Source organism: Rhipicephalus microplus, unplaced genomic scaffold, assembly GCF_043290135.1.
Source record: "Rhipicephalus microplus isolate Deutch F79 unplaced genomic scaffold, USDA_Rmic scaffold_14, whole genome shotgun sequence".
Classification (NCBI taxonomy): Eukaryota; Metazoa; Arthropoda; class Arachnida; order Ixodida; family Ixodidae; genus Rhipicephalus; species Rhipicephalus microplus.
Window position 1 is genome coordinate 20,010,443 of NW_027464587.1, and position 15,965 is coordinate 20,026,407.

Genomic DNA, 15,965 nt, shown 5'->3' on the forward strand with positions numbered 1-15,965 from the left:
AGCTTCTCAGTAAAGCCTGTATCTGTTCGCGGTGGGCGATAACATACACCAAGTAAGATGGTATGAGGAGGGAGCGAAAGAGTAGCCATATTATTTCAAGGTCACTGGGCGTATGAACAATGGTGCAAGGCAAGGTAATACTGACGGCAATGAGCACACCACCGCCTCTAGAATTCTGGCGATCTTTGCGGAAAAGCTGAAAGCCGGGTGTGCATAAGTGGCAACGGTTGCAAAATCCGTATCAGGTGGCGCTGACAGAAGTGCAGGGGTGGTTAGCTTATCAGATGGAAGAGCACTCGAGATGCGGCCAAAGAACGGATGCACATAAGCTGGAGGTGCGTGCGAGATGGCCGTGGTAGCGGGCAGAGCTGCGCAGATCACTGCGACGGCAAAGACCTGCTTGTTGAAAAGTAGCTGTTTAGGCGAATGTCTCGTGGCACAGCCGCCGAGCCCACCATGCTGTGGAAGGGGCGATGACAATGTTTTTTGGAAGACTGTACCATTTGTGAATAATTTTAGAAAAAAAAGTATTCGCATACGTTGATGTTCGGCACATATATTCACACGCTTTCAAAGGATGGTGCCGTCGTGATGAGATGTATGTTGGTGGTCTGATGTATTTGTTTTTATCTATCCCAGTTTTGTCGTTTATTAGGTTGTAGGAAAGACATAGCCTGATATATTTACGCCTTGAGGAGCGTAACGGCCAACCAAGCGAACTAACAATATCGCTAGACCTTCTGGTGAAGCCGTAATCACCCGTCACCAACCGGGCGGCACGTTTCTGAATGCGCTCCAATTCATCAATATTTAACTTTGTGGCTGGGTCCCAGGCAGTGCGAGCATATTCTAAAATTGGGCGTACATTTACACGTAAAGAACATGTTCAAGAACACAGGGGGCGGTTCTGAAATTGGGCCGTAGGAAGTTCAGCACGCGACTGGCTTTAACTGATACCATGCGAACATGATCATTCCACGATAGTGTGCTGTTGATGACAACTCCAAGATACTTGTATTCATTTACCACGGATAATGGTATCCTTTCCCTGAAGTAATTTGTGAGAAAAGGCTGTTTTTCTTAGTAAACCTAACGACACAGCACTTTGACACGTTAAGCTGCATTTTCCACGTACTGCACCATGTTATTACTGAGTCAAGGTCTTTCTGCAGTTGTTCGGAATCTTGAGTGCACTTAATTTCACGATATATGCAGCAGTCATCTGTGTACAATCTCACTTGACTGTCCACGCATTCAGCAAGATCATTGATATACATCAAAAAGAGAAGCGGCCCCAGGACTGAGCCTTGTGGCACTCCTGAAATGACGTCTACATGTGACAACGACGCGCTATCGATGACGGTGCATTGTTTCCTGCATGAGAGATAAGCTTGTAGCCATGCCAGTGTATATTGAGACACGATAATTTCAGTAAAAGGAGCGAATGTGTAACAGTGTCAGAAGCCTTGCTAAAGTCTCAAAAAATGCAATCAATTTGGCTACCGGAATTTAGCGTTGCGGCGATGTCATGTGTAATTTCTACGAGTAGCGTATCGCAGGAAAAGCCTTTCCGGAAACCGTGCTATGTTGGACAGAAAAAATCGTTAGTCTGAAGATGCTTTGCCAAGTTCGAGTATATAATATGCTCTATTGTCTTACAGCACACACACGTTAACGAAATGGGCCGATAGTTGCAAGTACTTGGTTTGTCACCTCTCTTGAAAATAGGAATTACATTTGCTCGTTTCCAGTCATCAGAAAATGCTCCCTGCGATAAAGAATTTCTGAACACAGCTGTAAGAAATGGGCTCATTGAAAGGGCACAGTGCTTTAAAGTGAAGTTTGAGATTTGATCTGGCCCTGATGCCGAGTTCGCAAAAAGGTATTTTAAAAGAGATGCAACACCTTGTTCTGAAACTTCAAACTCCGCCATTTCCGATAACGTTACTGTGTTGCACATTGTAGTTTGAACCGCTGACGAAACCAAAAATACAGACTACAAGTACCAGTTAAAGCATTCAGCTTTACTTGTACTGTCCGACAAGTATTTAGTACCATCGTTTATATCAGCAATATCACCAGGAACCTTTGTCTTTCTTTAACGTATTTCCAGACGAGTTTCGGGTTAGTTTTCACCTTAATATTCCGATCAATCGAGTATTCTCTTTCTGCTTTCCTCAGATCTTTGGTTATCTTCTTTCCAAGTAGTTTCATCTGTTTGTATGTTTCAAAGTCTGACTTGTGACAATATTTGCGATAGAGACGATCTCTTTTGTTTATAAGCAGTCAGAGTTCTTTATTTAGCCATCGTTTATCATTTTGTTGTTTGGCTGATATGACTCGCGATGGTACAAAAGTTTGAGTTAGAGATAACAGTTTTGTTTTTAGCTCATTCCGCAAGCCATTCACGTCAGAACACGAGCATGGTTCTTGAAACTCTGGTAAATACGCGTCTAGTTTTGTTGAAATAGAAGCGTAGTCTTCTTTTTCATATAAAAACACCTTTCTGTGCCCCCAAGCTCGTTGTTGAGCTACAGCTAAGCACATTTTAACAAGGACAACTTCGTGATCACTAATACCTGGTTACTGTAACAACAGAGAAAGCAAGTGTTTGATCATTGCAAAAAAAAAAAAAAACAGGTCTAATACGCTTGCACTAGTACTGCGCACTCTCGTTGAGGTTATCACAAGCCTAATAACTGATGGCCATTCACGATTTCTTGAATAGCTCTATGTAGCAGTGACTCACTGTGAATTATCGGTTTGAATGAGGACCATGCAACATCGAGTAGGTTAAAATCACCGGCAACCATTATGTATGTTGTATTTAGGGTTGACAAAATATTGCTTAAAGTAAATAAAGTCTCGGGTGCTGTATTACTAGGGGGCCTGTAGAAGGAAGCAACAGCCACAGTTGAGCCACCGCTCAGCATAACCTTACACCACAATGATTCACACAAGTCACTAACACCATGAATACGAACGCTACTGATACTGTTATGGATCATTAGGAATACACCACCTCCGTGCGCCCTGCGGTCCCTTCGGTATACTGCATAGGTCGATGGAAATAATTCATGATCTGCGATGGTGGTATCGAGCCATGATTCCGTGCCCAAAACTATGTGTTGTTTAGTCATGTCTAATAACGAAAGCAATTCTGTTCTTTTGTTTTTCAGACTGCGACAGTTAACTACGATGCACGTTAGTTCATTTTTTCTCAATTCTTTTGTAAGTAAAACGGCATTTCGAGGTGATTGCTATCTATGACTAGGCACAACTCTATCTTCAACACTGTTATACAGGAATATTTGGTCATTCATGAATAACTTACTGAAACGAAACTTAAAATCACCACCCTTTCCTTTAGCGTATTGTATTAATTTTTGCCTCTCTAGCCTGACTTTTGGTGAATTGTCTTCACTGAATCCAAAGTTGGTTCACTTTAGCTTGCCAGAAGACTTCAGCACACGTTCTCTTTCTTTAAAAGATAGAAACTTTACTATGACGGGCCTTTTTCTCACCGCCGAATATCGGCCTAATCTGTGACTTCGTTCAATTGCGTCAGCGGCAATTTTGAGGTCTAAGTCACTAGAACAAAAAGAAATAACCTTTTTCTCTGATTGTGCCCACGTTTCATTCTCGTTATCTGGGAAACCATAAAATACCAGGTTATTTCGACGATTCGTACTTTCGAGGTCGTCCTGACAATCTTTCATAGCCTGACATGCACGCGCAAGCACTCCACATTGAGCTGCAAGTTGCCCAAATTCTTTTTTTGCCCGTGTTACCTAGAAGTGTGTTATTTTCTACACGTGTTAATCTATCATTTACTTCTGCCACTCGCTGCTCAAGCGCCTGTTGCTCTTTTCGCACTGAATGTCTTTCTTCTGTTATTTTTTGTTGAAACGCTTCGTGGTTAGCTCGGATACAGCTAAGTTCATCAAGAATGGCAGACTGAGAGATCTGCATTGAAGGTAATGTCATGATGGTGTCAAACATCTGCTTTTCTTGTTGCGGTGTTAGAGGGCCTGGGTTTTCCTGTATATCCCCAGATAACAGCAAAATCATTTTCATCATATGACCACACGCCACAGCATTCGCGTGCAAGGCCGACAGGTAGCAAAGCACCGAACAAAGAACAGCAGTGGGATCTGGCGCCGATTCCTTAAATGGCCTACCGTATACAAGGAGGTAAAAGTAACTAACCAGAAGAAATACTCTACGTAAGTTTCCGGCAGCCATGTCGGCGCCAGATCCCAAAGTGGTTGAATAGTGGGTGTGCTTCTGTAGTGCTTCGCTGTCACGGTGCTTCCATCGTTGCCAGCTGCACATCCGCTCGCAACCGAACGTTGATACCACTGGCAGCACCGTCATGTCGAGTGGCATTCTAACCGCAGGAAAGCAAGGAAGTTCATTGAAGAAGTCTTGCGTCACAGAAATGTCCATAACTTCCCCTACACACACCTTTAGCAACGTATTGAACATCACGGCTGCAGATGACGTAGCCATTCTCAACTTCCTCGATCATCCATATGATGATTTTCTGGTCCTCTACAATTCCGGCTGTAGCACTGATTGATTGATTGATATGCGGAGTTTAACGTCCCGAAACCACCATATGACTAGCACTCACATATGGCTGTAGCGCTGACAGGCTATAGTACTTACTTTCAAATGTCGTTGCAAAGTGTATTGATAATTATGTACCAAAGGTTGTGAAATGCATTCGTAAAACCAATCCTTGGATCACACGAAAAATTAATCATGTTAAAAAAAAACTAAAACGAAGACTCAAGTCTTATTTGAGAAATTGTACCTCTGAAAACAACACCTGTATTACATCATTGCACCGAGAATTGAAACGACTGATCAATAAATACAAGAATAGGTTTTACAATGTGACACTGAAAAAATGCTTGAATGAAGCCCCTTCAAAATTCGGGCGCTATGTAAATCATCCGTCGGTTTCTAGCAGACTAGAGGGATGCACATAGCAACATGTTGTTGACTTTAACACTTTTTTCGCTTCTGTTTTTACGAAGGCTAATGGTAACCGGCCAAACTCTCCCGCCTCATCATCCTGGTAGCCAATTGATCATGTTGAAATTAGTGAGGAAGGGGTTCTTAATCCTTTGCATAACTTGAACACAAGAAAAAGCCCTGGCCCTGATGGTGAGCCCAATGAGTTCCTGTACAGATACCCAGAGTGGTCATCCCGTTTTCTGACTAAATAATTTCAGTCATCAGTTAGCAATGGCTAATTTCTAAGTGCATGGAAGTGCGATAAAATCACACTTGTTCACAAAAGTGGCTCTCATCTTTAAGTGAAGAATTATCGTCTTACGTCGCTTATTAGCACATGCTCAAAATTGCTGGAACATATCATCAACAAACATCTGGAGGGCTATCTCGATAGACATACTATAAATCCAAATCAACATGGATTCCAAATCAGCATGGATTCTGCCAAGGCTTATGAACGTTAACTCGGTTACTTGAATTTGTTCACGATCGCTCAAAAGCAATAAATTCGCGTAATCAAACTGACGTGGTGTTTATGGACTTCACGAAAACATTTGATAAAGTGTCCCATACAAAGTTGTTATTTGAAATTGGCAAAACGTTTCAAAATAGTTTGCTCACGGCATGGTTTCTATCTTATCTTAATTCTCAGCAGCAGTTTGTTCAAATAAAAGGTAAAAAGTCAAATATGGTTGCAGTAAATTCTGGTATTTCGCAGGGGAGTGTATTGGGCCCTCTTCTATTTTTATTATTGATTATTTATCTACCAAACCTTGTCAGTGTTCCGATTAGGTTGTTCGCTGGCGATTGTGTTGTTTATAGCACTATTGAAACTAAACAAGATCAAGTTAACTAAGACTGCAATTTTTACAAAGTTCTTAATTGGTGTAAATCCGGAAAAAGAAACTGTTTATATGTCTATACCGAAAAAGAAAAGGCCGCTACCAAAATAACTACCATAACTACCACAATAACGACATCAAGCTGAAACGTGTAGAGAAATATAAATATCTTGCAATATCGTTTACAATGGATCTGCGATGGAATTCGCATATCGAACATGTCACCTCGAAGGCTACTACGGCATTGTGCAGTCTCCGGCGTAACCTTTACCGTGTCATCTGACATAAAGTGCCTAGCTTACAAGAACTTAATCAGGTCAATTGTTGAGTATTCCAAAATTGTATGGGACCCTTATACACAGTCAAACTACAATCAAATAGCGAGGGTACAACAAATTAGCGCAAGATTTATATTTATTAAACAATGCCGTCAATATTCTCCTACTGAGCTCTGTGCAGAAGCGCGTCTCAAAAGTTTGCAGGTTAGAACGAAGATTCAGAGACTGAAATTTCTCTTCCAGTTAATTCACAATCGGTTCAAACTAACCCACAGAGCTTTCTTTAGTCAAGAGTCCGACAGAGTTCCGTCTGGTCGAGGACAAACATAGTGCAAATTAACAAAAACACCGACCAAGGTAAAATAAACAAACATTAAAGAGACGTTTCGGCTCTCTACACGGGAGCTTTGTTCACAGTGAACAAGCTTCCCGTGTGGGAAGCCAAAACGTCCTTTTAATTTTTGTGTATTTAACCTTGGTTAGAAATTTTGTTACTTTGCACTGTAGCTTTCTTTCAGCTTAGCACGCAGAAACATTCAAGACATCGCCACAGTATGTACATCGCGCCCCTTGCTTCTCGTAATGACTTCCGTCGGTTCACTTACTTCCCCCATGCTATCGAAGAATGAAAGATTGTTACGGTTAGATTGAGTTTAACTATGTTTTTTTACAGGAGAGGTCAGGCGACGATCGGCGATGATGGCGAACGTAGGCCGAACCAAGTAACTTCTTCTTCCTCTACCTTTGTCCCCCAATACATGGCCCGGCTCATACCGTATCGTTCCCCGGTTCACAGACGAAGCCCGCTGGGCGAGCCTAATCATTGGCGTAGTGTGGGATGGAACTGCTTGAGACGAGCTACATGCGCCAACTGTGTTTGGCTTGACCAACAACCAGTTAAGGTCAAGCGTGCCACCACGTAGGTCAAGTCACTCAGGCGATTTGCGATAACGAATGGACCAACATAGTGCGCTAAAAATTTCTGGTATAAGCCACGTTTCCACTGAGGGGTCCACAACCACACGAGGTCCCCTTTTTCGAATAAAACGGTGTCGTGGCATTGATCATACCTCTCCTTGGGGCGATCTTGCGATGCTGATGTGCGAATATGGGCAATTTGTCGGGCTTCTTCAGCTCGGCACAGTGTTTCAGCAACTGAATCGTCCGAATGGAGCTCGAATGAAAGTATCGTATCGAAGCAGCTGCGCGATGGTCGAGCGTAGAGTAGGTAGAATGGAGTGAAGTCCGTGGTTTCGTGCTTGGCTGTATTATAGGCATAGGTGATGAATGGCAAAATGTCATCCCAGTTCCTGTAATTTGAGGATACTTACATAGACAGCATATTATTAAGCGTGCGGTTTGTGCGTTCCACAAGGCCATTCGTCTGGGGATGATATGGTGCTGAATGGCGAAACTGCGAAGTGCAGAGACGAAGCAATTCCTCTACAGTGTCGGCGACGAACTGGCGACCACTATCACTGATGATGACACGAGGTGGACCATGGCGAAGAACGATGGACCGTAACAGGAAAGAAGTGACGGAATCCACTGTGGAAGATGGTATCACAGCAGTTTCTGCCTATCTGGTAAGGTGATCGACGCAGACTATGATCCAGCGGTTGTTGTTGCAAGACCGCGGAAATGATCTTAGCAGGTTGATACCAACTTGTTCGAAAGGTGTTGTGGGTGGCGTCATAAGGTGAAGGAGGCCATGCGGACTGCTTGTAGGACGTTTGTGGCGCTGGCGTTTGTCGCAACTGGACCCGTATTGCTTCGTAAATTGTCGCATTTTGGACCAGTAGAAGTGCCCTTGAGTTCGATTCAAAATGCGGACGAATCCCAGATGGCCAGACGTTGGGTCTTCATGCATGAAATGAAGGACATTGTACCGCAGGTTTTGGGAAACCACTAGAAAACACCGCGCACCATTTGCCGAGAAATTCACCTTGTACAACAGTTCATGGCGAAGACAAAAGCGACCACTGCCCTTGGGGCTTCTGACAGTGGCGAATATAGAGTCTAAAGTCAAGTCATTGCGCGGTTCCCACTGGAACGTGGTGACATCAGGAAATTCGCGTGCAACAGTTGCAAAGCAGATGTCGAACGTGTCTGTATTGTCGTCAGTCGTAGACAATGGAAGGCGAGAAAGACAATCGACGTCGGTATGATACCGTCCACTTTTGTATGCAACATTAAAGTCAAATTCCCGGAGGCGTAGAGCCCAGCGTTCAAGGCGTCCAGAAGGGTCTCGGAGAGTAACGAGCCAGCATAGGGAATGATGGTCCGTCACAATTGTGGAAGGACGCCCATACTTGTAACAACGAAACTGCTGTATAGCAAATACGGCTGCCAAGCATTCTTGTTCGGTCACAGTTTAATTTTTTTCCAGCCTTGCTGAGGGAACGACTTGTATAGACAACGACATGCTCTTTGTCAATATGACGCTGAACAAAAACGCCTCCGATGCCAATACCGCTTGCGTCGCTGTGTACTTCCGTAGGAGCAGGTGGGTCAAAACGACGAAGAATTGGCTCTGATGTCAGCGAAAAATTGAGTTGACAGAACGCAGCGTCACATTCAGATGTCCCCTCGAATGCACTGTCTTTTCGCGATGAGCTCGTCAATGGGTACACGATGTCCGCAAATTTAGGCACAAAGCGTCAAAAATAGGAACATAACCTGAAAAAACTGCGAACTTCTCTTACAGACGTAGGTGGCTTAAAGGCGCTGACCACTTCATTTTTCTGGGGGTCAGGCCTCACCCCATCTTTGTACACAAAATGGCCAAGGATCAAAGCCTGCCGCTCACCAAACCGACACTTCTTGAAGTTCAAGACCAAGCCAGCCTTTCACACACAGTCCAGAACGAGGCGCAAACGAACATTATGTTCTTAGAATGTGCGGCCAAAAATGACAACGTTGTCCAGATACCACAAACATATCTCCCATTTTAGTCCGCGAAGAGTCGAGTCTATAAATCTTTCAAAAGTTGTGGGGGCATTGCATAGCTGAAATGGCATCACATTGAACTGATATAGTGCATCCGGTGTTACAAATGCCGTTTTCTCTTTGTCAGCAGGGTGTACGGAGATCTGCCAATATGCTGATCGTAGATCGAGTGAAGAAAAGTATGAAGCAGAATTTAGGCAGTCAATTACGTCATCGATCCAAGGCAGCGGTATACATCCTCTTTAGTCAAGGCATTCAATTGTCTATAATCAACGCAAAACCTCCAGGAACCGTCTTTCTTGCGAACCAAAATCACCGGTGCTGCCCACGGGCGGCACGACTCTTCAATAACGCCCTTCTGCAACATGTCTTGAACTTGTTCAGCTATAACTTTCCGCTCGAATGACGCCACCCTGTAAGGCTTTTGCCGAACCGGATGAGCGAAACCTGTGTCAATGGCGTGCTGTGGTCGAGAGCATGGTAAAGACAGTCGCTTACCAATATGTTACCTGAATCCACTATCAGGTGTTCATCTCTGACGTCATTTGAAAAAAAATTTAAAACTGCTTTTCCATTCATAACTTCGTGGCTACATATAGCGTTTATTTTGCTTTAATGCTTTGAACTGTCTCATTGTGCTGTCTACGCTTTTTCTTAGTTTTTGAACACGATGGCTTTTTCCTGCTCTTTATTTGTACTCTTTGTTGTGCCTTTGCCATTTATTTGCATTTTGTATATTTTTCCTGCTGTTTGCATTCAACCTTGCAAAGTCACCTCACGATTTGGTAGCTGATTTTGCCATATACATACTTGTACTTTCTACCCTGTAACGGTCTTTTTGAGGGCTAACAGTAGTAATAAATGAATTAATAAAATGAACTCTCAAGACAGAATCAACTTAATGGCCATCATTGCCCACCTTATGCAGAAAAAAGGCAATTTTTGTTGAGGAATTCAATCTCAATAGAGCATAATCACAATCAGCAGTGAATCATGTGACACCGGTATTACATCCACTGTCTTTTTTTTTTTGTTCCAGCCACTCACTGGCCATGTTTACTAAGAGCAAACAATACACGCTATGCTCTAAAACTGCGATCACAGTCATCGGTAATCTGCTCGTTCATGAAATGCGTCAGCTGTTATGCGGGCCTTATCGAATATTCTTACATTATCAGTGGTTGTTGCGTTTTGTGTAAAGTACATTCAGTTGCCTTTGTTCCACGCGTAATCCTAATTGAGAAGTGAGAAACAATCGAGAGGTTTCCAAGCAATCCGGCGCGGCCTGCGATGAGCGGTGGTTTCTTTTATGGCTGAAGCCAATAACGTGAAAAGTCTAGGCCTCTCAGGGCACTATTGCATAACTACTGATAGCAATGTGGCGTTAATTATCCCTTCCTTGTGAAACAGCAACAGGCTAGTTGATGCCTTTTTTTTTCTTGAATGGTTCCGTGCTGATATCACTGCGCGACGAACTGTATGAATGCTCACGGAAGAATGCCTGACAGCTTCCAGAGTATAAGTATAATTTGCAAAGAGCCTTTTCAAGGGGCATATAGTATTCGAAGTCCTCAAATGAGGCGTACGTATGCTAACTACACTTCCCTTAGCGAAGTGTACAGTGTGTAAAGTACAAGGATGCACTAAAGCGCACGACGCTCTGTCACTGAGCGGTGTTTCTCGGTGAAAATACAGCTGATATTTTTCATTTTTTTCATTTTATTTCATTTTATTTCAAGTTCTCTTATTACATGAAAATACACAACACTGGTTAGAGCCACAGCCACTGCCTAGTAGGGGGTCTAAATAAATATGCATTTAAAGGAACAGAATGTGTTAACAAAGCTTGTTGTGTAATAAGTACACTTCAATCATACAAGAAAAAAAGAAAAAAAATCGAAACAAAATATAAGAAGGAAACATATTTGTGATAAGTCATTTGCAGTATCTTGCAGCATTGTTCCATGCAAACAACGGATTGTATGTATACAATACATCAAATACATAAAAGTACGTATACCATGTCAAGTATGATTTTGTTAGACAAATAATCTATATATAACGAAGTGGAGATTAAAACGAAGTGTGTGTTAGTGTACCTGTTCATTTTTCTGCAGAAAGTATTTTTTAAGAGCTCAGGCAAAACTTTTGCTTTCTTTTATTTGGCATGGTATATCATTCGAGACCTTTACTCCAGCAAATTGTAGCAATCGTTTGCCATAAACATATCGCGCGGGACAGCCTATTACGCAGACATGATGGCCGTAGTGTGAGCTTCGTGTGAAGTTTTGATTTTGATACCCCGACGCACGAGGAAGGCCTATTGAGAGCAGCAACATCGTAAATTATTCTATCACAGAAACATCTAATTTCTGAATAAAATACTTTGCAAATAGTTATGAAAAGCGCAGAAAATCTCTTGACATATCCATATACATGCACTCGTAGGCGAGCAACAACTTATGAAAAGTCAATGCTCACGTTTATGTAGTTTGCGTTTATGTAGTCAGACGAAGGATCGCTTTTGAGGGGATGCAGGATCACACGTGTGTCGTCATCTGCAAGATGGTAAGAGAACAAAAAAAAACACGCCCATGATGCTCAACCAACGGTAGTCAAAAGAAGCTATAGCACTAGAAATATTTGAAAGGGGTGCTGCAACACGTTTCCAAGTAAGCAAAGAACGGCGCCATGAAAGGAGTTCCTTACTTCAGAAATACACCAGCACACACACACACACACACACACACACACACACACACACACACACACGCACGCATACGCACACACACACACACACACACACACACACACACACACACACACACACACACACACACACACACACAATTGGCAGATCTCACGTACAGCGGGAATCGATATGTGAAGCACGAATGAGGAAGGTTGGTGTGTCACTTTGAAATCAGCACAACGTTACGCAGCGGAGGTAAGTTTTGCCGTACATGACTTTCATGGCATGATTAACATGTTTGGACGAGTCATTTACCTTCGTCGTCCTTCACGTCATGTAATATAAAATTTAGTATATGTGAAGCCAGTTAAATGGCCAAGAGCGCATCATAAAAATGACATGTAGCCATATTGTAACGCGATACGCATGTCATGATTACCATGTTTGGATGAGTCATTTACCTTCTTCGAGCATTCACGTCCAATAATATTGTCTCGCAGTAATATGGGCCATCAGCAAGTTTCGCCCATACCTCTACGGCAGACCGTTTCGAGCAATCAGTGATCATCATTCAATGTGTTGGCTGGCAAACATCAAGGACCCTTCAGGAAGACTTGCTAGATGGAGCCTGCGTCTGCAGGAACATGACATCACTGTAGTCTACAAGTCCGGTCTCAAGCACAATGACGCGGATTGCCTGTCTCGCGCACCAGTTGAGTCTCCATCATCTGACAAAGAACAAGACATCCTATTTCTTGGAGTTCTGAGTGTGTCGGAGATGGCTCGTCTTCAGCGAATGGACCCGGAACTACGCCCGCTTATCCAATACTTGGAGGGTCACCAAATTAAGGTACCACGAGTGTTCGTCCGTGGTTTGACATCCTATGTCCTCCGGAACGACGTCCTATACAAGCGCAACTTCGTAAACACCGGTGAGACGTTTCTGCTTCTTGCACCATCACCACGGCGAGCGGAAATCTTAGAAGCATGTCATGACGACCCATCGGCTGGCCATATGGGTAGTAGTCGCACTTTGGCCAGAATTCGCCGGAAGTATTATTGACCGAAATTAAAGGATTCGGTGCACCATTATGTGAAGTCATGCCGGGATTGCCAGAGGCGCAAAATACCACCATCGAAACCAGCGGGTCTGTTGCAACCAATAGAGCCGCCAAAAGGGCCATTTCAGCAAGTGGGAATGAATTTGCTTGGTCCATTGCCTCTCTCTTCATCGAAAAAGCGCTGGATTGTTGTAGCAACAGACTACGTGACTCGATATGCTGAGACATCACCTCTCGCGAAAGGAACGGCGAACGAAGTAGCCCAGTTTTTCGTCACTCAGATTGTACTACGACATGGCGCACCGCAGGTTGTCATTACAGACAAAGGAACAGCATTTACTGCCCGTTTGATGCAGTCTGTTATGAAGCTCACCCACACCGACCATAGAAGGACTACAGCATACCATCCGCAAACAAACGGATTAACCGAAAGGCTCAATAGAACTCTCGCCGGCATGATCTCGATGTATGTGGACGTTGAGCCCCAGACATGGGACAGTATTTTGCCTTATGCTACATTTGCGTACAATACCGCAGTACAAGAAACGACAAGATCAAACTGCGTCAGTTTAGAGTTAAAAGGCGTGGGTATTGTGAAGTGAAGAATTTTTATTCCGTGGTTTGAACAGAGTGTTGGTGCTAGCTAATCTTCTAATTAAGGACGCCCCTTCTCTTCGGCCCTTAATTTTTCTTCCTCGATAGTATGCGTATTTTTTGTACCTCAGTAATTCACTTAGTGTCTGGCATCACGATTCGGAGTTCTTCTTTGTAGGTAAGCGAGATTACGTAGGTCGTTATAATTTCGATATTTCTTTTTTGTAGATATGGTTGAAACAAAATTCACAGATATTATGTGCGGTCATCACGTCAGAATCCTTTACTTTTTTGTCGATGCTGTACGGGAAGCATTTTATCTATGGGAAAGATATTTCTTTTGTAACAGAAAAATACATTCATGATTGCTGTGTGTTTTGTTACCAAAAACAATTTGACAATAATTTAAACGCGATTGAAAAAGGGAAGTGTACAGTAAAAGGTTAATACATGTCGGAAGATTGTATCGTAAATATTCTGGTAATTTAACCCGATTAGAGCATTTCTACCTCTTTCTCTGCTAGTGCTGCGTTTTTTCTTGTGCAGCTAGAACCATTTTGTCGGATATTGTGCGTGACAATCTAAAAAAAACAGTACAAAGCAGTTCTAAAGTGAAAAAAAAAACGATATGGATTTTTTTGCTGACACGACCATCAACAAGCAGCCGCTGTCAGCATGCGCCAAGGTGGTTTGAATCAGCAAAGAACCTACTGTATTTACTCACAAGGCAGAAGGTCGGCGTATCGGTTCTTGTGCTTATTTTCCGGCTTCTGGGCAACAGTCCAAGGCTTCTGCTGGCCTGTCTTGAGGGTCTGCACAGTGAAGGCGTACAAAAGGTAAGCCCACCACGATGACAGAAATAGCGCAAAATAGTATGTATAGTTTTACGTCCCAAGGCCACTGCACGAATATGAGGGATGGCGTAATAGAGGGCTCAAGAAATTTTGACTATCTGGTGTTTTTCAACGCGCATTGACATCGCACAATGCACGAGCTTCTACCATTCCGCCTTTATTGAAATGCGCCCACCGCGACCGGGATCGAACGCGGGACCTTCGGATCAGCAAAGCACACTAGCCACTCATCCACCAAGGCAGAGGAACAACTGCACTAATATTGTAAAACAGAACATCGAAATCGGAAGAAAAATACTTAAGTTCCTTTCGACTTAACCTTTCACAGTCTATGTAAACAAGTCTGTACACCACTAGGTCTTGCTTTTTTTATAAACTAGGGGATAAGAAAGAGCAAGGTATATCGACCTTTGGATGAATTGGAGATTCTGCTTTATATTAAAAGTATGATTGATCCCTTTGTAATACATATTAGTATAACGCGGTAGTCAAGCGTATCTTCACAGAGCTAGTTCAGCGTTTATTGAGCAATATTCACTTTAAGGCAAAATTACCAAAAAAAGGAGTAATGGGGCCCAATAAGCGCGCGCGATGAATGGACAGACCATTGAGGAGGAACCTCAGAGGGAAGCGTGCCGCGTGCAAACCACTTAGTCGCCAAACACGCTCCAAAGAGATGAACCTCCCGGGGAATGCAGGCAGCGCGAAAAGCGTTGAGAAGGTTACTAGCCGTCCTCCTTCTCTCCTGGCTCGGCCTTTTCCCGTATTTTGCTGGCAATGGTTCGCGTTGCGTCGCGCCCGGAGTGATCGACTACGGCCGCCTGGATTCAACGATCTAGGAATTACGACGTGGTGCTTGTGTGTACGCTTGGATCAGCGTGGGCTGCAGCTTTTACGTTTCGCTGCACCCATAAAGTCTGGAGCAAATCTCGACACGTCACCATGCCACGCTGTATATCTCTAGCTTTAAGATAAGTCACGACCAACACACCACAGCAACAGTTGAAAAGGTCAACATGGTGGCCTAGAAGACAGCAGGCCTATCGGATATATACTTCTGTCCGACTCAGGGCAGAAATCAGCGCTAGATTCTTTTGCATGTAGGTTATCATTCCTTATTCTACTCTACATGTCACGTGTGCGATACAGATTGCGCTTGCCAGCAATGGGCTCGGCCGTGTTTTATATCGCACGCTCGAAATGCACCGCGTAGATCAGCTTGGGTGTCTGCAGCTCACCTGTGCTTTGCGACCACCCGGAAATTGGCCGCTGCCTCCCGTACGTCCGCTCAACGAGTGCTCCCCTGTCTTCGCCGCCGCGATGAGCTCTTGGCTGACGATATTGGGCTGAGACCTCGTCACTGTGTTGGGAGTCATCGAAATGACGTTGCGGGTTCTCGCAAAGAGCTTGGTTGCTGTATGTCGCGCGTTGTCAGTGCACCAGCACGGGCTGGCGGGGCTTTCAATAGCGCCGGAACTCACTAAAAATTGGTCGCCATTACAGTTGGCTTTCTCGTCAGTTGGTCGCAAGCAGCTCGGCGCAATCTGTTGGCCGCGGCGGCGGACTCGCGTTTGCGAGCTGCAATTACTCGAGTTTGTGGAAAAGGACCGCATTCCGTCGATTTCTTCGGCGCTAGCTCCAAACCAGCTCGGCACGGTTCGTGGCGGCAG

General features: G+C 43.9%; 1 protein-coding gene across 5 annotated transcripts in view; it reads right to left on the bottom strand.

The window, feature by feature from the left end:
- LOC119180589 (receptor-type tyrosine-protein phosphatase kappa) overlaps positions 1-15,965 on the bottom strand; it is a 631,290-nt gene that overhangs the window by 427,188 nt on the left and 188,137 nt on the right. For all 5 annotated transcript variants that reach the window (XM_075882906.1, XM_075882909.1, XM_075882908.1 and 2 more), the window contains exons 4-5: positions 14,166-14,253; positions 11,576-11,652 (exon numbers count right to left, since the gene is read on the bottom strand). In XM_075882906.1, coding sequence (XP_075739021.1) covers positions 11,576-11,652; positions 14,166-14,253 — 165 coding nt within the window. The remainder of the gene's footprint in view (positions 1-11,575; positions 11,653-14,165; positions 14,254-15,965) is intronic.